Here is a 24,889-nt window from a genome sequence, read left to right on the forward strand (position 1 = left end):
ATCATTGTACAGTATTGACATTAATCTACTAATTCCACATTGCATTGACTTTATTTTATTAATGCACAGCACCAACTATGTCTTACCAGCACGGCAGAGCATTGACTTTACTACCTTGTACAGCACCAAGATTGCTGCCATGGTACAGCATTAAGTTTAATCAACAAAGGCTGCATTGCATTGACTTTATCTACCAACACTGTACAGCACAGACTTTAATCTATTAACACTGCTGTGCAGTGATATTTACTCTACCGATATTGTACAACATATATTTATTCTACCAGCACTGCAGAACATTGACTAAAATCTTCCAATACTGAATAGCATTGACTTTTAACTGGTCAACACTGCACAGCATTCACTTTATCTACCAAAATTACACAGTACTGACCTTTAGACTACCAACACTATACTGCACTGATCTTTAATCCACCAAGACCACACAATGTTGACCTTTAGACTACCAACACTGCACAGAACTGATCTTTAATCCACTAAAACCACATGGCACTGACTTTAATCTACCAACATTACACAGCATTGGTTTTAATCTACCAACACTGCATAGCAGTGACCTTTAATCTACCAAGTTGCACAGCATGAATTTAACCTACCAACACTGCAGGGCACTGACTTCAATCGACCAACATTGCACATTACTGATCTTTAATCTACCAACACAGCACAGATCTGACTTTAATCTACCAACATAGCACAGCACTGACTTTAATCTACCAATATTACACAGCATTAATCATTATTCTACCAACATTACATGACATTAATATTTATTCTACCAACGTTATACAGCATTGATCTTTAATCTACCAATATTGAACAGCATGAATTTAATCTACCAACACTGCACAGCACTGACTAAAGTGTCCCAAAACCACTCATCACTGATTAAAATCTACCAACATTGCACAGCGGTGATCTTTAACCTACCAATATTGCATTGTATTGACTTTAGTCTACAATATTTCACAGCATTGATGTTTAATCTACCAGCACTGCATAGCACTGATCTTTAATCTACCAGCACTGCATTGTGCTGACTTTAGTCTACCAATATTGTACAGCACTGACTTTATTCTGCCAGTACTACATAGTAATGTCTTCAGTATACTAACACCGCCTTGTGTGGCTTTGTTCAATAAACAAATTGAAGTGGTAAAAATAAACAGTTGAACACAATACTCCTCCTATCCGCACAATCTCTCTGTTCAGGTGGAAATACGAAAGCAGTACTCAAAGGTAATGCTGAAAGAATTTTCCAAGTGAAAGTAAATTTTATGCTGTCTCACTTATTGACTTTCCTAAGAGGGTGAATGAAAAAAAACTCTCTCACGATCCATTAAGTCCCTGGCTGGAGTCCAGCTCTTCGTAAATTTAACTGCATGCAGGAGGCTGACAGGTCCAGAGCCAGTCTATTGCAGATCCTCCCGCCCAGGGCACTTACAGCGGCATTTTTGCTGGGAATGGCTCATATGCGATAAAGCTCACACACATACATCAATACTCAGCATGCTTATTAAAGCATGAAGATGCAATATGCAGATGCTGGTCAGAAGGAGGCAATCCAACCTGAAACCCTCCTGAAGAACATTGAAACCTCTAAGGTCACTGTAAGTCACTGCATTGTGCTTTCAGAACATTACATGGAATAAGGATTAAGACCATCACCAATCTTCTGACATTTCAGAAGAGTTCTGTAATTGAATAACAGACCGAGTTGGAAATAAAAATGGATTGTTTTCTGTATCACAACCAGTTTCACACTCCCCATTTAAATAAAAATCACCCCAACCACCCTTTCTTGTCACTTAAACAAATATAACATCCCTTGAGTTAAACTAGGGACTTCAGAGTACCTCAGTAATCCTGAGACGAATAAACAAGAGTCACTGACATACAACATGGGTGGGACAGTTTTAAAGAATTTTGTTGTTTTAGAAAATTACATGAACCAGTGAATAGGGATGATAAATGAGTCAGATGTGGGATTGGAAGAGAAGTGTGAGAGAAAACCTGTCTGTCTTTTCAGTCATAAAACTCAAATGTCTCAGTGGGGTAGAGGGAGAATGGTGGGTTGGCAGAGTGGTGCAGCTAATAGAGCTGCTGCCTCACTGAGATTTAACCCCGACCTCTGGTGCTCCCTGTGTGGAGTTTGCACATTCTACCTGTGTCCACTTGGTCTTCATTGCTGATGAGGAGAAATTGTTTTAAGCAATGAGCAGGAAGGGTGGTAGATGCAGATTCAATAGTAACTTTTATAAAGGAATTGGATATATTCTAGTAGTGGAACATTTAGCAGGTCAGTGGGTGTGGATACTGCTCACTTTAGCTCTGAGGACCATGGTGGCAGTACCTCATCTAGTCAATGGTTGCAGGTTCCCTCAATCACATTCCATCCTGACTTAGAAACATATCAAACTTCCTTCATCATCGATGTGTCTAAACCCTAGAATTCTCTGACCAACGGCAACATTGGCGCCTTCACCATGAAGACCATCGCAATTCAAAGTGGCTCTCCACCAACCTCTCAAAGGCAATCAGTGACGGGCCTTGCCTGCAGATCTCCTATCCAGTAAAATGGAATTATATGGTACAGAAACAATGGGCTGAATGGACTGCTTCCATGTACTGTCATACTGTGATTGAATAAAGAGAAAACAGTACTATGGGTTGTTTCATTCCCTCGCACTGCTCCATATTACTGACCTGGTACCAACTGGCAGTGACCCTGACAGTCTCACCATGTTGATGATGGGAGGACTTAAACATACAGGTGGTCAGCTGCTTGAACAGATAAATATTGAATGATCAGGGAATTGAGGGCTATGGGCATCTGGTGCAGAGAAGGAATTGACATCTGGGGTAGATCAGCTGAATGGTGGGGCAGGCTTGAGGACCCAGGTGGCCTACTCCTGCTCCTATTTTCGCGTGAAGCATAATCTTTTTAGAGGCTTTATAGGGATGCTGGCAGCCTAATCTCGAATGCCTTCTATTATATGGCCACAGAGCGGTCATAGAGGTTGTAGAGTGGTCATAAAATCATACACAATAGAAACAGGCCCTTTAGCTCACCTAGAGTCATAGAGCAATACAGCACAGAAACAGGCCCTTCGGCCCAACTTGTCCATGCTGACTAAGATGCCCATCTAAGCTAATTCTATTTGCCCGTGTTTGGCCCATATCCCTCTTAACCTTTCCTATCCATGTACCTGTCCAAATGTCTTTTAAAGTCCGCATTGACCATTAAGTACCCATTTACACTAATCCCACACTCATCCCATTTTACTTTCCCAACATTCCCATCAAGATCTCCCAGATTTTACCACCCGCCTCCACACTAGGGACAATTCACAGTGGCCAATCAACCTATCAATCCACATCTTTGCAATCTTTGCACCCAGAAGAAACCTACGCAGTTTCAGGAAGAACATACAAGCTCACCACAGTCGGAATTGAACCCAGGTTGCTCAAGTCGTGAGGCAGCAGCTCTAGTACTTGCACCGCTGTGCCATCCCTCTGCTCTTCCTCTTTGCCTCACTGGGATGTATGAGTTTTGCAAATGGGAAGAGAGATACATTTGCTCCCACACATCTCTTCCAGTCCCACATTTGACTCAGTTATCACTCCCAATTAGTAGTGCACATCTAAGTGTGCCAGTGTGTTGTATTCTCTCTTTGAGATTTATCCCACTGACATCGAGAGAGTGAATTACGGAGGCAGCGTGCAACGCTTAGTCATTGCTACACAGCACATTTAGCACTGACAACCAGCTTTTACTCCAACGCAACATGCCATCCAAAACTAGGCATCTCTCTACAGCATAATCACACACTTTCCATTCTGACCGATCTTGGCCGTGACTCAGCTGGTAATCTTGTCTGTAGAATGAGTAACCTGCTGTATTCCCCCTCTTTTTCAGCACTTCTAATAAAGGAACCACTTTAAGGCAACTCACTGCACATGAAGTGATTCAGGGTATTTCTGGGAGATCTGTAGCTAGGTACTTCTTTCTGTTTCTTAAATTGATCAGACTTGTATTTTGTGTTAACAACACCTGCAGCCCACCCTCCTCGACCCCCCCGAGAGTGTTGCTCATTATCCATTATCCCAATCAGTGTGTTCACACCCTGCAAAATTGTTTTGGAACAGCCCTTCAGGTCAGAGAATGATGGACAGATGATAGGGAAGGGAAGTTTATTTACTCTCTCTATCCCCTTAATTATAAAACAGAGTGGCAGATCGGTGACATTTTTGCCCAAATATGTTGTTAAAGTCCTCGAAAAAACTAAAATGTTATTTTCTCCTTATACATACCCGAAACTTAATAAAATCTCCTTCAGCTTCTCCAGACACCAGCTTGGTTGAGCAACGCATGGTGGGAGGTGATTTCACAACATTTGGATAATTTAATACACACCACTGGAAATGCTTATTGTGTTTTGAATTAGCCAACTTTTCTCTCGGTTTATAAATTTATTCAGTGCTGGAATATGAGGTCATCATTTCCATGCCCATATACTGTTACATGGCATATAAATTCACGTAAATGTACCCTCAGATTTTGCTTGGAACTGCAATGGATTGTTACAGAGATTATATTAACTAGGCAGTTTGGGTATTACGAAGTGGTGACTGATCACACAGACCCAATTTCCAAGCCTTCTGCCAATCTCATCTGAATGCAGATAGCTTCAGCATGTAGTAAAGCACTCCATTTACACATGATCCTCAATGGACCGTGGCTTTACTGACTAAAAGACTCGATTTGCCACACGTTCAGATCTGTTGTAATCATTGTGTAGCAATTCCAGAAAATTAGCTCAGTAGCAATGGTACTTAAGCAACCTCCAGTCAAAACCTGCTTGCGTAAATAAGATGGCGTTAGTTTGGGCACCCACTAGTTTGCTGTTTTAGCAGACAGTTGCAAATAAAAATGATATTTCCATCTCTGTTGACGAATGCCTTTTAGTTTCCCTGTAGAGAGTCTCAAACTCAAACGAAACACTGAGAAGTCTTTCCCCTTCTCTCCCTGTTACACAGTTGGCCAAAAAAATCTCTCAGAATCCCCTGAAGATATTCCTCTGCAGCTGTTCCCTCAGTCATAACAATTTCCAACATTTCTCCAAGCTTTTTTTAAATTCTCCGGGTGATGCAAAGTTTTTTTTTGTTCAAGGACAACTTGCATCCACAATACATGTTTGAGAAGCAGCAGAATTATGGATTTTAAATATGGTTATCAACAGTCAGGGACATTCAATGTGCATTGACAGGAAACATAATCAAGACTTGTTGCCCATTTAATAATGAGGGGGCAAGTTAACCCTTCAGGCACAAGCGTTGGCCTCTGCAAGTGGCTTTTATTTAATGGTGGTGAAGCTAATGGTGACAGTAATCTTCATACATACCACTCATCAGGCTCCTTCCCAGCAGAACAAGACTCAAAAGCATGGGCTTGCCTCCAGAAGTATTAACATGGAACATTATGCATTCTTCAGGGTGTCCCTCTGATCTCGACACTAAAGCTAGGAATTCTGCATCCAAAGTGCTTTGTACTTATGCAGCTGGGGGGCACCTGGGATCTTCTGGCTTAAGGTGGTCCAGAAGGAGTTTTGGCAGGAGCCTTGCCTTGGCCCAGGCTGGACTCCAATTCAAACAGGAGGATCAGGCTGGGGTGGGGGCTGTGCAGTCCTTGGGACATCCACAATATGATGGTCACCTGAAATTCCTCAGTTTGCCCCAAGGTGCCTTACCTACCCTTGAGTAAGCAAATCACCTCTACTTGGGCTTAATGTATGAACTGTGTTTGATGTCTCTAGACCTGTACTCAATGGAGTTCAGAAGGACGGGGGGATCTCATTGAAACCTACCAGATACTGAAAGGCCTGGATCAAGTGGACATAGAGAAGATGTTTCCATTAGTAGGAGAGTCTAGGATCCCAGGGCATAGCCTCAGAATAAAGGGACGTCCCTTTGGAACAGAGATGAGGAGGAATTTCTTCAGCCAGAGAGTGGTGAATCTGTGGAGTTCGTTGCCATGGAGGGCTGCGGAGGCCAAATCATTGTGTGTATTTAAGGTGGAGATTGATAGGTTCTTGATTGGTAAAGGGGTTAACGGTTATGGGAAGAAGGCAAGAGAATGGGGTTGAATAAAAAAAATCAGCCGTGATTGAATGGTGGAGCTTGATGGGCCGAATGGCCTAATTCTGCTCCTATATCTTATGGTCTAACCTGTAGGTATTTCCCAGGAGACCAGAGACAATCCTTCCAACCTCACTTTAAGAGTGTTTACTGACCGCTGCCATCATCGAAGTCCACCCTCTCAGGACAGCCATGATCTGAAGGTGCAGGAGTACATGCTGAGCAATGCACTGAAGCCCAGTGCAGCCACTGCAAAGGCTCTGTCATGAAGGACCACAGCCTAGGACACTGAGAAGCAGGGCCTTATGCAACAGCCTCTCAAACACTGCATGGATGCATTGTTTAAGGAAGAAACATGAGTGACATTGACCCATTGTAAGAGAATGTGTTGAGCTGATGGTAGCGAAGGACATCTGGATCATGTTTACTGTATATATTATGAATAAAGTATATTTTTAGAAAATAAAGAGACCCATGATCTTGACCACTGGGCTGGTGCCCAGGGAACATTTGTTCACAGAGAACAGAGGCCAAGAGACTGATAATCAATCATTGGACAAGACTTTGCAGTTTGAAGTACAGAAAAAACATCTGATCATATCCTGTGAATGAGTAAAAAAGATTAAATGTTAAGCAGAGTGTCTGACAATTACACAGTATCAAACAACCCTGTTTAACCGATAACCAGGGTAGGTTACATCAGTTGTTCCGAATTGGTTTGTTATTACTTTGCAGCCATAGTCGGTATCCTTAACATTCCAACCATGAGTCATTTCAGAGATATTTACAAATTCTATGCAAGGGCTCACTATGGGAGCTGAAACCTGGGAGAAGGAAGCCCCAAAACAACCAATAACACTGGGGGAATTCAAGGCAAATCCACAAAGCTGTAGAATTTGAAGTTAAGCTCCAACGTGATGAGCAGAGATGGGAGGAATACAAAATTATAATAGATAGGGTAGATAGAAAGAAACTTTTCCCCATAGTAGAGACATTTAAAACTAGAGGGCAATGTTTTAGGGCAAGGGGTAGGAAAGTTACAAGGGAAATGAGGAGGAATTTTTTCACCCAGCACTACAGAAACTCCGTCCTTGTCGGAAAACTTAATATTTTCTTTTTCCTTATTTGTAACTAGAGTATCCAGCAAAACAGAGGCTTGATTCTTTTGCCCTATCCCAGTGCAGTTGATGCTGATGAAATAAAATAACAAGGAAGTTCAGAAGGATAGTCAGGTCACACAGCAACTCTCCACTTAAGGGATTAAGGGAGGAAAAGCAGAAAACTCAAACTCTCCAGAATGCTAAGCACCAACCACAGGAGACACACATGCAGCTTTTTAAAAGTCAGTGACAATACAAAACCAGCCAGCCAGCCAGCCGGTCAAGACACACGTCAACTGCTACAGATACACACGGTTCCTAAATCTTTCCCCTTCATATTATCCTTGACATGATATTTTGCAATCTTGGAAAACAAAGATATGTGTTGTGATTTTTCGAAATGCTGAAAAATCAGTACAAGGATGTGACCAAAGCTGAATTAAGCTGAAGATAAAGAGATTTAAGTTGCATCATGGGCAGGTGTTTTCTTACCAAATTAAATACTTGAGAGGTTTACTCTACCTTCAAGGATTTATGGAGAAATCTCAGAATTTTTCCTGTGTGTGACTATTCACCTTCACTCAGAAGGTTGAGTAGTGCGGAAGCAGTGCAAACATGTCATGCTGTTGAAAGGGATGAGCCAGGTAGACATCTTGCACATTCTGCAATCTACATTCAACCACACTTGGATAAAGATGGCAGCATTTCAATTGATCCACTAAAACAGTCTGAAGAGATGACTTTGAAAGCAGCTAATTTACATCAATTACCTAGTACAAGAGTGGCTGGGAGCTGGGATTAATATCCACTCAAATGCCATTTAGGGGAAGTTCCAGGTTAAAATTCAAGGAGAACTGTTCTTAAAGTGAAAACACCTTAAAATTGGTTTCTTATATTTTAACTTGGTAATTATAGGGAAAATACCTAGGATCTAAGATATCTATTTATCTGTTAAATTTTCAGCACCATTTAGGGCTGTTATCTGAAGAATCAGCATTGTGGCGGTGGACTTCTTTGTCATGGTTTATTAACATGGAGAATGTCATACTTGATTACTCGAGTTTGTGAGATGTAACATTTTAATGAAATGCCATATTAGTTTGGGCCAAGTTTTAATTAATCTCCATCTCCCACCCTCTCTTGTCTTAAGTAATTGATGTGAATTAGCTGCCTTCAACGTCCAATGGAGACGTAACATTAATTAATCAACTGAAATCCTGGCATCTCAATTTAACCTGCTTTGTGGTTATGGTAATATCAGAATTAAAACTAGTCAATTAACTTCAACAAAGGACACTTTCCGGGACTCTGATATGTAATTTAGACTGTGCTTTGTGGAAAACCTATACCAGTTAAGAAAGTTCTTAATACTATGGGTCAGCTTTATACAGAAGATGCTAAAAGCTGTGACTCACTGGCACCACTCTCTGATTCAGAGGTCATGGGTTCAAGCTCCATTCAAAACCCAACCTTGAATTTTTTTGGCACTGTACACAGAACAATTCCACATTGGTGATGGTGCTAACTTTAGATTGAGTTGCTTAACTAAAACCTTGTCTGCTGTCACAGATGTTACTGTATAAAGAAGGGGGTGTTTGTCAAAGATGAACTCCTGATATCTCAATCTACCTAGTCACGGCCTTTGCACCTAATTTGTCCACTTACACTGCACTTTCTCTGTAACACTATTCTGCATTCTGTTATTGCTTTAGCCTTTGTACTACCTTGATGTACTTATGTTTAGAATGATCTGCCTGGATGGCATGCAAAACAAAGCTTTTCACTGTTTCTTGGTACATATGACAATAATAAACCAATTACCATTTCCAGGTCAATATCCTCAACCAACACCCACAATCTCTGCACATTCTCACAGTTCCCCCCATATGGATAGTGTAGAAGAGTGCCCATGGAAGGCATGTTCTCTGTGCTTAGAGGACATGGAGACTCAAGGCTACAACTAAACACTTGTGGTGGTAGTAGATTGCCAGTCACGTCTCTGAATGTCCCACCCCGATGGAGCAGTGAGGTTGAGAATCTTCCAGCAGACGGATTTTGGACGTCACATTATTGTTGATATCAGCTTGGGACTTTTACACCAGAAATAAAATGCAAGGGAGAACAAAAACCTGGTTGGAAAACGAGGAGACCAATTTCATGATGCCTAAGAATGAGGAGACCAATTTCATGATTTTTAAGACAATTTTAACCTAATTTTTCATCAACTCAGTTTGTTTTTCTCTTTGGAGTTGTGTGAATAAACTTCTAGCCCAATATCCTTGGATGTGTTTGGTGAAAACCCTGGATTTGAACTTGGATTGCCATGAGTTTGAAGCAATGCCTTTCTCTGCACAGCCTGCAGTCAGTCAGGAGCTCCTATTCCCACTGAGTTGGATTATTCTTGCTGACTCCTGCTTGAAATGTCAGATTGAAGATTGGCTTTCTTACAAAGGATCAGATCAGACTGACAATCTAATGGTGGCAGAAGCAGGTGAAATGGAAGCTATTTTCTGCGGGACTGAAAGAACAGCAGAAGTGCCAAAGACCATTAAGCCCAACGACTTTGATGTTTTCATGACTGAGCTGCAGAGTGGAGGTCAGGTCCCTCTCAGCGGAAATACTGTGTGACCCTTCTTGCTGAGTGGCCTTGGTGAATGTTTGGAACTGTACTCCCAACCATGCTGATGATAGGAGGGAATCAAAAATTAAAGGCAGAAGAACATAAAAACAGAAGAGGAATGGACTACTTAGCCACCATTTAATGATATTATAGGATTATAGTGAGATACAACACAGTAACAGGGCCTTCAGCCCATCAAGTTCATTCCAACCATTTACAGAAATCCCATTTTTTATTCTTGGTGTTGGTATTGGTTTATTATTGTCACTTGTACCGAGGAACAGTGAAAAACTTGTCTTGCATACCAATCGTACGGGTCAATTCATTGCACAGTGCAGTTACATTGAGTTAGTACAGAGTGCATTGAGGTAGTATAGGTAAAAACAATAACAGTACAGAGGCTCCCCCCAGATTCTACCACTCATCTACACACTAGGGGCAATTTACAGTGTCCAATTAACCCAGCAATCTCCACGTGTGGGAGAAGACCAGAAGACCTGAATAAAACCTATGTGATTGCAGGGAGAACGTGCAAATCCACACAGACAGTAGCTGAAGTCAGATTTGAACCTGGGTCTCTGGCGCTCTGAGGCAGTGGCTCTATTAGCTGCACCAGCGTAACCCCTTGGCTCTATGAGTCTGCACTCTTACCATAACCTTGAATGCCCCCAGTGAACAAAAGCATAATAAAAGAAAGAAGTACAGGTAAGAACTATGAATCTTACATATAAAAACATGCCCACAAGTGAGGCGCATGGCACAGGTCCACCCTACAACCCCTCTCCTTGCAAAGGAGGAATACTTTTCATCCAGTGCCTTGCTTCATCTTCTAGTCACCCAGGAACGAGATCTGTTGCACCACCTCTGCAGCTCAAAGAACAGTCAGCAATGCAGCACCAGCATCATATTCCTAGAGGATCATCGCCACAGAGGAATCTGAAGCACATTCACAATTTGTCCATTAGTCGTCCTAAACTGGGTTAGTTCCCAGATGCCAGGCAGACAACACTATTTCACTGCCAGTATCAAGCTCTATAAATCTCACTGGGAGGCGGGCAGCCAATCATCACTCTGCTGATTAATTTCAAGAGGCTGAAAGAAAAGGCAATCTGCTTGCATTAAAGGAAGCACTGCATCACTCCAGAGTCATAGGGATGTCTTTCAGGGCAATGCTGAATGCATTAAGTATTTATATCACTCAAAACTTGTATGATTTGTCAAGGTCAACCACAGAGTGCGTGTTATGTCCCAGGAAGCAAATGTAAATTTGTAAAAATATTGGTGGATAAAGGTGGGGTATGGACTAGGAGGGGGGAGGCGGTGAGGATGAGGTAGACAGAGAGAAGAGAGGGGGTGAGGAAGAGAAGGAAATGGGGCAGGAGATAAGGGAGGAGAAGGAGGAAAAAGAGGAGGTAGAAAGGGGGAAAGGAAAATGAAGATGAGGGAGGGAGAAGGGAGGACATTGGGAGTAATGAAGGGAAAGGAGGTGGGGGGAGAATGTGGAGGAGGACATGAGGAGGAGGAAGGGAGGAGTGAGGAAAAGGTGATGAAGGAGAGGAGGAGGAGTAGACGGTAGAGCATTGAGGAGAGGAGAAAGTTAAAGGAGAGGAGGAAAGGAGGTAGAGGAAGAAGCGAAGAAAAGGAGAAGAGAGAGGGAGAAAGAAGGAACAAGGAACAAAGTGAAGAGAGGGAAGAGAAAGAGAAGGAGTCAGGGGAGGAGAAAGGATGATGAGAGAGGAATTGCCCATTCCCACCCAGGAATTTTACCCTGAGACAAAGCTGGTGGTGTTAGAAAGAAACGGCAGGAACTAGTCACTCAGTTACCACTACTCCTGTAGCCAACTTAACATTGTTTAAGCTAAAGGCAAGGTGAATCTTCAGTCTGCTTTTCTTTTTCGATAACCTCTTTTTATAGATCTTAGCTCCATTTTTAAATACATTTTTTTTTGCTGGTCCCTCACTGCACTCTTCCTGCACTCTTTGCCTGAAAGGGAGTTAATCAATTCCCCAAGGCAGTCTGGCATTAAGCTTGCTCATTTCCGGGCCTTCCCCATTACAAATCGCTTTGACTCCTCAGGTCTTCCCGAGAGCACCGAGCTCATCGGTGAAAATCAAATATCGATTAGAAGCAGGATAGAGGGAGGTGGAGGAGTGGGAGGTGACCGCAAATTAGTCTTAACAAAATCAGATTCATAAACCACATTATACACAATAAGATAACAGCAGCTGCAAGCTAAATCATTTAAAACCCCTTTGAATGCATGAAGTCCATTCTGGTTTCCCTTGTACTGATTCCACTGTAATTTTCTGGGTGAGTGTTCTTGCTACCTCTGAGTAGCAGGAGATCATCTGGTGCTTTAACTGTACTGGAGTCTATTCGTTAAAGAAACCTGAATGGAGGTGTTCCTTTTACATGTTAGGCACTCTACATTTCCCTAGTGTCATCATCCACTCTTCTGTTAGTGATATTGCATTTCCATATCCATTCAATTACACGTGTACAAACACATGTGTACAAACACCCATATGCACACACACACACAGATACCTAATAAAACCATATGTACACTTAATGCATATAGACACACACACACACACACACACACACACACACAAACACACAGAGTAATGCATGGACATGCACACACAATATATTCACATCCATGATCATTCATTTGAGTATTTTTAAGGCAGAGGTAGCTAGGTACTTGATAAGTGAAGGGTATGAAGATGGAATGGAATGTGAAGTTGAAGTTACGATCAGATCAGCGACGGTCTTTCTGAATGGCAGAGCAGGGCTGTGGGGTGGAATGGCCTTCTCTTGCTACTAATATTTATGTTTATATTTCCTTAATCAGGCACACATAGAAGTACTCGTACTCATGTGCATGGATGCACATGCACAGACACACAGGTGCTTGCATGCATTTGTGCATTTAAGTTCACGTATATTAACTTGTGTAAAAGGATGCACTTTCATTGGCACAAATGCAAATGCAAACACAGACACACGGGCACATATTCACACAAACAACATGCACACACACATACACATTTAGATCTTAGTGCAAGATATGTTGAAACTACACTGCAGATCAGGCAGCATTAGAAGGAAATACTTTTTGTATTTCTCTGTTATAAAGGTTGGACTTCTATTTCCCTTGCTTTGTGTCTTTTTTTCAAATTTCCAGTCTTTATACCTAACCAGCAACATTACACGTTTCAGCAATTCTTTTCTTCATTAAACCTTTTCTATATTTGGGGTTTGTTTTCGCAGTCTTAGTAAAAAAAATCCTAAATCTGTTGATGGTTTAAAATGTGTAAATGAGGAGCTGGTTCGTGTGTAAACAACATGTGGGCTCTGTTGCAACTTCATAGTTTTTTTTAACACTTTTATTAAAGGTGTATTAAGCTTAGCAATTTCATCATTGACACTTCCCAAAGAAACAAAGCAAATGGCAATCTTAGCAACTGGTATTTATCCATGCCCCGTGACATTGTAGGGTCTGGTATGACCGGGGGTGTATGGAAAGCCTTGGTGAAATCAGTCTCTGAAGTCAAACATGGATGGCAGGCACGGTAGTGTAGCGGTTAGAGTAATGCTTTACAGCGCTAGCAACCTGGGTTCAATTCTGGCCGCTGTCTGTAAGGAGTTTGTAATTTCTCCCCATGTCTGTGTGGGTTTCCTCCAGGTGCTCCAGTTTCATCCCACATTCCAAAGACATACAGGTTAGGAAGTTGTGGGCATGCTATGTTGGCGCCAGAAGCGTGGCGACATTTGTGGGCTGCCCTCCAGAACACTCTACGCAAAAAGATGCATTTCACTGTGTGTTTCGATGCACATGTGACTCATAAAGATATCTTATATCTTATGTTCAGTAGACAGGGTACACTTAGAGAGTCAGTCTATGCCGACATGGGATAGTTGGGCCGAAGGGTCTGCTTCTGTGCTGTATGACTCTATGACTCAAGATAGTACAGTAGGTTGCACTCCTGATCATTGATAGCTGCCAGACAAACTCCTCCAGAATAACCTGTGGCCTATCAACAGTTCACAACTCTCAACTTTATGTTTGACAGGAAAGGAAATCTTCTACTTTACCCAGTCTGGCCTATGTGTGACTCCAGGCCCACCAGTGTGGTTGACTCTTCATTGCCTTTTTGGTTCTGTGGCAATTAGGATTAGATGATAAATGCTGTCCTTGTGAGCAATGCCTGTAAATTAAGAATCTCTCTGTATCCTGGCTCCCATTGTTCCGATCACTGGGTATGCATGACCCTCACCGGGTACAGGGTGACCAAGGTCTCAATTTTGATCCCTGTTTTCAGTTTCTCCGCAGCTTCTCCTCAACCTCGCTCTGAGACTCGCTTCAGCCCAAAGTTCTTCCAAGATCTAGTCTTAGCCTCTTGCACATGTCCTGCTACAATCAATCCACCACCACTCCCCATGTCTTCAGATACCTGGCTTTAAGGTCTGGAATCGTTGTGTAAAACTCCCACCTCTCCCCCACCTCTCTCCTCCTTAAAGAACATAGAACATTACAGCACAGTACAGGCCCTTCGGCCCACAATGTTGTGCGGACATTTTATCCTGCTCTAATATCTATCTGACCCTTCCCTCCCACGTAGCCCCCTATTCCCTCAAACCTCACCTTTCTGACCAACCTTTACTCATCTGTCCAGAATGGCATCAAACCTTGCTTCATAATCATTCTGACCATCTTTAAGATTCTTACTATATTAGACGTGCTTTATGAAAATGAGTTGTTATTTGTTTGTTTGCTTTTCCATGGGTGAGGCCTTTGATCTTTGGATTCTGTAAGTTGACCATCACATTTATTGACCACATTCCTTGCCATCCATTAGCCTCTTACGCACTTGCGATATGGCCCAGTACAAAAATCAATTTGTCATCATTATGAAGCAATTTCTGAGATTGCCACCGGAGAACAGATGACTCATGCACCACAGCATCTGGGAACGGTCCTGGCACCCCTGCGCAGGCTGCATAAAAAGGATGCTTCTCTGCAGCAAGCAATGCGGTCTTTGCAATTGGAAAAGCACCATTTACTTGAGGATGTAATGGGCCATTTGTGGTCGTTTTTCAGAGCCTTTGTTCGGTTTCATCCATACCTAATCTGTTAACTTGATTGTAGAAACAGTTTAATTCCTGGGTTAAAATAGTATAGTCATAAAATAATGTGACTGGCACACTAAAAATAGCAGACAGTGGGAATTAAAACCATTAGTTATTTCACAGATGCTTCCATTTGCTTTTCTTAAATGTACTGCTGACATATCAAAGCCATACCTTCTTCAGCCATGACAATATGTTCATCCTATGATTGGGTGACAAGTTCTCTCTGGAAAAAGGTCATGTAGCCTGTGCTGGACTAATCCCTTTCAGCTGCCCTCGTCATTGAGGGCTGTACAGTGGCCCAGCAAATAGTGACCCAGGTTCAACCCTGACCTTGGGTGCTATCTGTGTGGACTTTGCTTGTTCTCCCTGTGACTGCATTGGTCTCTTTAGAGTATTCCATTTTCATGCTTAGTTAATTGGTTACCATAAATTACCCCTAATGTTAGGTAGGTGGTAGGAATATCAGGGTGGAGTTGATGTATATGTGAGAGAACAGGTTACAGGAAAATTTAGGGGAATGGGATTGATGGGAATGTTCCCACAGCTTGGATAAACTCAGTGGGTTGAATGATTACCTTCTTCATCATGGGATCTCTCAATCTACATCGTCATGGCCCTTGCACTTTACTTGCCTATCTGCACCGCACTTTCTTTGTAACTGTAACACTATACTCTGCATTCTGTTTTCTTTTCCCTTTGTACTACCTCAATGTACTCATGTATGGAATGATCTGTCCGGATGGCATGCAAACAAAAGTTTTTCACTGTATCTCAGTACATGTGACAATAATAAACCAATTATTGATTACTAAGAAATATGAGAGGAGAAAGCCACCTTGTATCTACCTCCACATCCAGTTTTCCCAGAAGAAAATATAATGGATTCTGTGTCAAGCATTCCCTCCTGTAAAACTTTTGTGCTCCATCAACTTTCTGCAGAAAGATATTTCTCCTAAATATGGAATAGTTTGTTGAATAAGTAGCTCAGGCTTTACAAAAAGGAAGAACAAAGTCTGCCATATATGCATGGATTTGGAGGCTCTTTTTATATGTGAGATCACATAATCAGTATCAAGGGAGAAAGGGTAGTATCAAGTAAAAGATTTCAAATATGCATAACTTGTTTTAGAGTGAAATAGTACTAGTGCTCACTGAGGTAATGACACAGAATAGAAAGGTCCTTGGCATGATGTGGCCAGTATCAGCAGAGAGGTGAATGTGCTTCGGAAATGTGATACAATATTTACTCGTGGCTCAGGATGTTTCCAGTAGTCAAGGGTCATCTTTACAGGTTCAAATGTGATAGATTTAGAACAGAGGAGGGCAGATTTTTTCATCAGAGATTTGCTGAGCTCACCCAGAGTTAATTTTGGAAGCAGAAATTACATCAGCATTCAAGATTTACTTGGACGTGAATGAAGAAGTGGCAGTTGATAGAATTTTGTCATAAAGTTGATTATTGTGATTAGGACGAATTAATCATATGAAGGACAAACACCAATGTGGACTGAGTGACTTGTTTTTGGTCTTATCACATCTGTGTTTGTTGAACTGTGGTACATTTTTTGCATGGTAGTTGGATCACTAATATCTATTAAACAAATTATGAATGTTCATAAATACAATGTACCTTTCCAGAAAACATTCAAATTAGCTTTTGAACAACACAAGGCCTCTGTTAACCTGGCCGCCAAGTATACACTTAGATAGTCTGTGCTGATAGGCTAATTTCAGCGAAGGAATCACACCTACGCCATCTTTCAACCACAATCAATTGTCATCATTTTCCAACAGGAGTCATTGGCTAGTAATGATAAGCAATAAATTGGTTAGGTTTTGGCCTTGTCTGCCTTTGGATACTGTGACCAATCAACACATCCTAATTACAACTCAAGCAAAGGTCAACTAATTTGGCATGGCTAGGCAATGAACCTTTGATCTATCTTGGCTATAAAGCCTATTGCTTCCTATCTTTGTTCTGATATGTTTTGGGACACATGATTATGCACTGTGCTACCCAAAGTATCTGACATAGAAGTGGCTAAGAGGTGAATCCCATAGACTTGTAGAGCATAGCTGGGTAAAATAGACCTTTGGGACATGCCAGTATCCACTGTGGTATCTCTGGGGGCACACCGATGTGTACCACAGAACCCCAGTGGATGTGAGTATTTACTGTAGAGCCTCTGGAGAACAGGTGCATCCATAGTGACAATGGTATCCATCAGAAGGCATCCACAGGTACTTAAATGAGCTGCCCGTCTTCCCCAGTCACCCTGACCCTGAATCCACCTTCAGAAACAGGGGAGAAAATCAACAGTTTAGGCTGGGGGATTTTTGACTTCTTTGGGTTCTTCATACTATGAATCTGAGGTAACCTGGCAAACAAATTCATGGGGCTCTTTACTCTGCTTGGTGTTTTACGAATGACACCCTGCTAGTCTTAATCTCCAACGTATCATCAGATCACTGAAGGAAATCATTTGGTTCAATGGACTGCTGAGAGTTAAATGTGTACAGATACAATGCATCACTTGGACAGAGCTATGTCATAAAAGCATGAACAGGAGTAACTACCAGAGGATATAACTGTGCTGTCAAAATCCATTTCCAATTGTCTGTGGACATGGTATTAATAAAGCAAACTTTTCCATCAGCTCTTCATTAGTCTTTCAATGGTGAGTGATAATAGATAAAGGTGCTGAATATGGCCGTAAGAAGGAGCTTAATTAACACAATTAATTGATTCATTAACTGGGAGTATTCACTTTCAAGTGAACATGTTGATTCAATTCAAGCAACATTGCTAGCTCATTGAATTACGTGGAATTTAACAACATAGTAATCAGCCATCCACTCCAATGGGTCAATGCTGGTGCTTTGGTCCCACACAACTCCCCCACAACCCTTTTCAACTCACCCTATCAATATAACCCATCCCTTTCTCCTTCATACGTTTATCCAGAATCCCCCTTAAATGCATCCATGCCATTCAACACATGGTTGAGAGTTGCCACATTTCCGCCACTCCCGGATCATTGGCATTCCTTGTTTCAGGAAGCAATGTGGAAAAGAAAAGAGAGATTGAGGATGAGCTAGTTGGGGGGGAAAGAAGGAGGAAGCCAAACAAATTTCTCTTGTAGTGGAAGGGATTGAATCATGACCTGTTGGAGGTGAGGGACTTGCGAGGAAGTGAAACTGAGTAAACAAAACTTGTATTTACATAGCACCTTTTGTAGCTTATGCAGCAAACCACAGCACACAACAAAGCTCCATGAAACAACAAGAAATTGATGGCATAAATGGATGAATAATTGCCCTATTAGGATGGACAATTTTTCTCTTTGACTTCAATGTGCTTACTGTAAGTTGGTGTGGGTTTAACTCCTCGTTTGGAAGGTCTCACCTCTGACAGAATGGAGGTCCCTCTGTACTGCTTTACGTGTCTGCCTAGATTCTGTGCTCAAGTCTCTGGAGCAACCTTGAACCCCAAAACTCCTGACACCGTTGATGGACATACCAAAGCTTCTGGCTGACAACTGATGTACTGAGAGGTGGAGGAAGACAATGAAACTTATCCCAAGGAAAACTTGAGGAACAGCAGCATATCTTCCCTCTGGGCATTTTGCAGCCTTCTAGACTCAATAATGAATTCAACAAGTTCAGTTAACTCACATTGCCATTTGCATCAGAACAGGCCAGTTCTGCTGTGAGGTTATCCATATATTATATAAGCTTACGTTTTCTCTCTCCATGGGCACTGCCTGTTCTGTTGGGCATGTCCAACATTCTCCTTTTGGTTTTGGGTTTCAGCAACAGCTCTGACCTGCATTTCACAGCTTTAAACATGTCCTTGTGCCCTGTTCCCTCTTTCTTTAACTACCTCAAAAATGGTTCTGTAAACTGGGCAGTTCCAGCCTCACTTGATCAGCGATATTCCTTTTGTCTTGTCTGCCCCCCTCTGCAACTTAAAACTAACTTTTCTTTCAATTTTCTGGTTCTGATGCAAGTTTTATTTTGACCTAAAGCATTAACTCTTGTTTCTCTTTCCACAGATGCTGCCTGACCAGCTGAATTCTTCCAGCATTTCAGTTAGGCCGCATTTAGAGTATTGCGTGCAATTCTGGTCACCTCACTATAGGAAGGATGTCGAGGCCTTAGAGAGGTTTACTAGGATGCTGTCTGGATTAGAGGGCATGTGCTATCAGGAGAAGCTGGACAAACGAGCTCTTCTCTCTGGAGCGGCGGAGGCTGAGGGGTGATCTGTTGGAAGTGTATAAAATTATGAGGGGCATAGATAGGGTGGACAAGCAATATCTTTTTCCCATTATTGAGAGATCCAATACCAGAGGGCATGCATTTAAGGTTGAGAGAGGGTAGATTCAGAACAGACATGAGGGGTATGTTTTTTACTGAGACAGTGGTGGATGCCTGGAATGCATTGCCTGATAGGGTGGTGGAGGCAAATTCACTGGGGGCTTTTAAGAGGGGCTTGGATGAGCACATGAATGAGAGGAAAATGGAGGGAAATGGGGATTCTGTAGGTAGGAGGGAATAGCTATGTCGGCACAACATTGTGGGCCAAAGGGCCTGTTCTGTGCTATACTGTTCTATGTTCTATATCCAGCATCTGCAGTTTTTGAGTTCAAGTAAAACTTATCACGTTGGCTTCAAAGCAAGGTTCTGCACCACTTTTGAGCTCTCAACCCTCTAGCGTGCAAGGAATTTTCATCATCTTCTTTGAAATCATCCTGCTCAAGTTCTTCAGATAATGAGGCAGCCCCAGCCACATTCAGCAAGCCCTGGACAATATTCAGACCAGGACAGATAAGTATCAATAAACATGGTAGGGCACAGTGGTGCAGGTAGTAGAGATGTAGCCACACAGCTCCTGTGGCCCAGGATCAATCTTGACCTCCAGTGCTGTCCTTGTGGATTTAGCACATTCTCCTTGTGTGAGTTTCCCCCCAGGTATTACAAAGATGTGTAGGTTGGTAGGTTAATTGTAAATTACCACTGGTATGTAGGTGAGTGGCAGAATCTGGGGGAAGTTGATGGAATGTGGGGAGTTGGATTAGTGTACGATTAGTGTAACTGGGTGTTTGATAGTGGATGTGGACTGAAGGGCCTGCTTTTATTCTCTCCAACTCTATTTTGTTTATATCCTGGCCAATAGTTATCCCTCAATTAAATGGGGGCAAATCTTCTGCCAGGATCTGCCACAGACCTGCCAGAGGATATGCCCACAGCCTAGCTATTCCCAATCTGAGGCAGTGGAGCAATTCTTCCCTCAGCAGAGCACCAGGTGTGGGACTTCTGCACTGCCCCATTGGACTTTTCATGGGACGTGCCAGGTCATCACGAACCTCTGCAGATTTTCCAACTCTCAGGCTGGGCAATTCACTCACTGAACTTGCGCCAAGATAACCTAGCACAAGTAGAACGAGCCCATTGAAAATGAGGGAAGAAAGATTGGCTTCCTGGAGAAAGTGAAGTAAAGGTTTTTGTTCGATTGAATACATTGTTTTACATAGGATTACAACACTGGATAAACAGCATAGAAACTGGCCACTCAGCCCAACCAGTTCATGCTAGCATTTATGCCTCCTCCCAGCTTTGCTAAATCTATCAATGTGACCCATTATTCCCTCCTCCCCCAAGTGTATGTGCAGCCTCTTCTTCAATCCATCTACATTATTTGCTAATTGTTTTGTGTGGATGCACTTGGGTTAGCACATTTTGACTTTTTTTTAACATTATTGTTAATTTTTGACAGGTTCCAACTGATTGTGAGTTTCAAATGTATTATCAGACAACTTGTGTCAGGACCTGCCTATACAGCCTGCTCTCCAGTGAACTGATCAGCCACTGGATTGGCCACCAAGGCTACAAAAGCAGGTCAAGACTGGCTGTCCTCTGGTGGCTGACATGAGACGTGGTTGAATATTCTCTGCCTCCTCAGTTCAGGGGCAATAAGAGATGGGCGACAGTCATGTTCTGTGAACAAATTAATTTCAAAAATACTCACTAATATGGCATGGCATCAATTGTTATCAGATGGTAGCTATGCAAAGCATCTGTAAACCACCTTAAACCATCTGTTTCAAAGAAACGTAGGTAATAGAAGCAGGATTGGTTCAATCAGCCCTTTGTGATGCTCTACCAGACAATAATATCATGACTGATCATTGTATTCACCATCAATTTCCTGTCCAAGTCTCACAATCTTTTGATCACCTTAATATGCAAAAAGAACCATTGAATATAGTGAGCAACCAAACCTCCACATCCCTCTTGGGTAAAGAGTTCCAACAATCCACTATCCTCAGGATAAAGAGATTTTTTCTCCTCTCTATCCTGAGTGGCTGACCCCTAATTTTGAGACTGCGACCCTGTTTCTAGACACCCCAGCCTGGGGACACATCGTCCCTGCATCTGTCCAGTCAAACTCCACAAGAATTTTGCATATTTTAATGAAATGACATTCTTATAAACTCTCCAGAGTATGGGCACAGTCTCCACAATCTCACCCCACAGGACTGAGCTCCCAACCCAAGAATCAGTCAGGTGAATCAGGCTGCATTTGCTCCATTGTAAGTATGGCTGTCCTTAGGTAGGGGTGCATAATATTCTAAGGTCCTATATAAATGGAAAATATTAATGGTTTACTTCTGGGTGTGTCCTACAGACAAGTCTTTAATCTCTGCACCTTCTGGGGCAAGCCTAGAGGGTTGAAAACTGTGTGACTCCCAAGACTTCCATTACTTCATGCTTGAGGAGATCAAGTTGGCAAAGACTACTACAGACTGATCCAGTACCTAATTGGGCAGTTCATTCTTCAAATCAGCTGAATCATTATCTAGTAAACCCGCATTTATACTTTAAAGAAGAGCATGTCTAAATCAACAACTAAGCCAAGAGGATACCCTTGCTGTTTGTCAGAGTTTGTAAACTCAATGTCTTCTTCTAAACTTGAGACACTTGCACCCCTAGCAAAGTCAAAATTTGCTTTCATGTATCTTTAACTAATGGCTAAGCACCAGCTTGGCTGTCTTTACACTGTCCTTGATTTCTCATCCTCTTTTTAATACCAATTTTTCTGTATTGATTTTGAGAACAAACAGCATCGCAACCTTGTGTAATTTAATGGCCCGGGAATGGTGAAATCAAAGTTGCTCAGTATTGATTAATCTCACAGATTCCCATCAAAGGTGTGTGCATGCAGAGTCCAAGAATTGTGGATAACAGTTAGCGGATTATCACCACTGCAGTTAAACAAATAGGAATACTGAACATCAAAGGCATGGCACGCAGCCAAAAACCAGCAGGGGAAAAAATCTTGCAAAGTCATTGTACAAGTGGGTAACCTACAAGGTAACATTAACAAGATTGTCTTTCCGTAAGTCTCTGGAAGAGACAGGAATTAATTAGCTCAAAGCAGTGATGACCTTGAAATTCATCTCAGAACCAAGCAGGAAATCATTGGGAAAGGATGCACACACATAGAGACACACACACACATACACACACACACACACACACACACACACAGAATGATAAAGGAAAGATATGATTATTTTTAAAATGTATACATTGCTTCCTGATTAATCACTCACCCCAGAGTATCAGACTAATTTTGTTGTCATGTGAAATGAAACACACGGTCTAATTTCAAAAGTAATGGATCCTATTCACAGAAGAGCCACAATATGAGTTAACAAAATATTTTCTTTCAAATGTCACAGTTTTCATCAACCAGCCCAGAGGCTCAACTGAGGATCCCCATTACAACGTAATGCTTCATGGTAAATAAAAGGAACTACTAACGAGGACTCACGGCGTTATAAAACACACCAACACTGGTTCAGTTTCTGTCCTGTAATGTCATTAAGCACAAAGCACTGTGAGTGGGAAAAGTGGTGGGGGAGGTGGGCTGGCCTGGGGGAAGGGAACGGTGATTTAAACTAGTTTGCTGCAACACGATAATTCTGATTGACATTATTTTTGGGGAGGGGTATATTTTTCTCAGCTTTCTTTAAGAGGTCTACAATTGTATGTGCTCTGTTGATGCAAACATCAAAGCCAAAGTAAGGATCAACAAATCATTCTCTTTGCAAACATACAGAACTGAATTGAAAGGGAGTTACAATAGTCATTGGTCTGAATTAAATACAGACTCAATAGAATTCAAAACTTCACCTTCTATAAATGGATTGTTGTCTCCTTTATAAAACTGGCCAAATGGCCACACTAAATATTAAATTTACCTGATTTTGCTTTCCCAGCCATGGTTTTTATAACATCAAAGTACAACATTATAAAAAATCAGCAAGAATTTTCTTCCAAGACTGACAAGAATGAACAAAGTAAGTTACTTACTAAACGCTGGTGCAATAACGAGGTTTGTATCGGTCATTTGGGGAAGTGATACAGATGTCGATTCTGTCACCTCACGACTTTTGGTGACTACAGTTTCTGGGGAGAAAGACTCAAAAATGATGGAGGATAGGAAGGAAGGAGTGGAGGTTGGGGGGTGTGAGGAAGGGGTAGTGAAGGGTGTTGAGGTGAGCGCCAGAGGGTCATCAGGAGTATTCTGTGTCTGGCCCAAATCGGATATCGGAATGGCGGTGGTAAAGACAGCTGATGGAGGCCATTCTGCCACTGTTGCTTGGTCAGCAGAGATTATAGGACCCTGCCCTATGCGCTTGGGATCAAGGTGCGTCAGAGGTTCGTACTCAAATATCTTGTCCACGAACACCCACTTGAGGCCAGCAATGCAAAGCCCCAGGCTCACCAGGCAAGCCAAGATGGGTACGATGCAGATCTTCTCCGAGTTCAAGCAAGTTCGCACACGCTCCACCTCCATGCAGATGCAGCAGGTAGCAATGAGACCACTCAGTCCCAGTGCGCCATTCCCGTCCACCTGGCTGGCTGTCGAACTGTCCGCCGTGCCGGATGGGGTCGGACAAGGAGGGGTGGAGGGTTCCGGGGAGCTTGAGCCCACTTCCTCGGTCATCGTTCTACTGCATTAGCTGCTCTCTGAAGCCTTTCAAATAACAAGTGGGTGAGGGCAGGGAGGAGCAGGGAGCCAAGCCATCAGACAGGCAACGACGACAGCATCGTTTGTTCGGGGAAGGACGAGAGGCAGCGTGGCAGCTCTTACTGTTTCAGTCCCCTTCCAGTGAATTTAAGGAGTTCGGCACAAAATGCTCAGTCATTCCTGGGTTCAGCAGCCCAGTCCCTGGATGAAGGGAGTGGCGTTTACTCTCACTCAGACGTCTTTTGATACTCCCTCTAATCTCTCACCTGCAGAGCTGGACGGGGGGGGCTGGCCCCACACCTTCACGAGAAGCACACACAAGCCAGCAGCAGTGGCAGCAGCAGGATGCTGTTGTTCTCAGTGTATCTGCACTGCTCGCGACAGAGAAAAGCTGAAGTCATTAAGGAGCAGCAGGTGCCTCTCTTCTGTGCACAGTGGAAGCGAGGTCATTAGTTACAGGGATGCTGCTCAACTCAGAGGGTGGGAGGCAGGGAAGGAGGGGTAGAGAGAGGGAGAGGCCAAACTGAGCTTCCTCCTCCTCCTACTTTACACACACACACACACACACACACACACACACACACACACACACACACACACACACACACACACACACACACACACTTATATGCGCACACACTTATACGCACCCATAATCACACATGACAGGGTAGGTCTTCCTGAAATCGGAACACACACGCTCACACACAACACACACACACAACACACACACACACGCACGCACACGCACCATTCAGAACTGCACAGACTGCATGCAACTTCCTAGTTGATCCAATTAGGAGGAATGAGCCATCAAATCAGAAGGAGGC

General features: G+C 42.6%; 1 protein-coding gene across 5 annotated transcripts in view; it reads right to left on the reverse strand.

Annotated features, from left to right (window-relative positions):
• The window catches only part of nrg1 (neuregulin 1), a 365,600-nt gene that overhangs the window by 96,773 nt on the left and 243,938 nt on the right, over positions 1–24,889 (reverse strand). For 2 of the 5 annotated variants that reach the window (XM_052045938.1, XM_052045946.1), the window contains exon 1: positions 23,399–24,798. The exons of the other annotated variants lie outside the window; for them this stretch is intronic. In XM_052045938.1, the coding sequence (XP_051901898.1) occupies positions 23,399–24,035 (637 nt within the window). In that variant the 5' untranslated portion in view covers positions 24,036–24,798. Of the gene's footprint in view, positions 1–23,398; positions 24,799–24,889 lie in introns of those variants that run through there. 5 annotated transcript variants of the gene reach the window in all.

This window comes from Pristis pectinata, chromosome 2 (assembly GCF_009764475.1).
Source record: "Pristis pectinata isolate sPriPec2 chromosome 2, sPriPec2.1.pri, whole genome shotgun sequence".
NCBI classification, from domain to species: Eukaryota; Metazoa; Chordata; class Chondrichthyes; order Rhinopristiformes; family Pristidae; genus Pristis; species Pristis pectinata.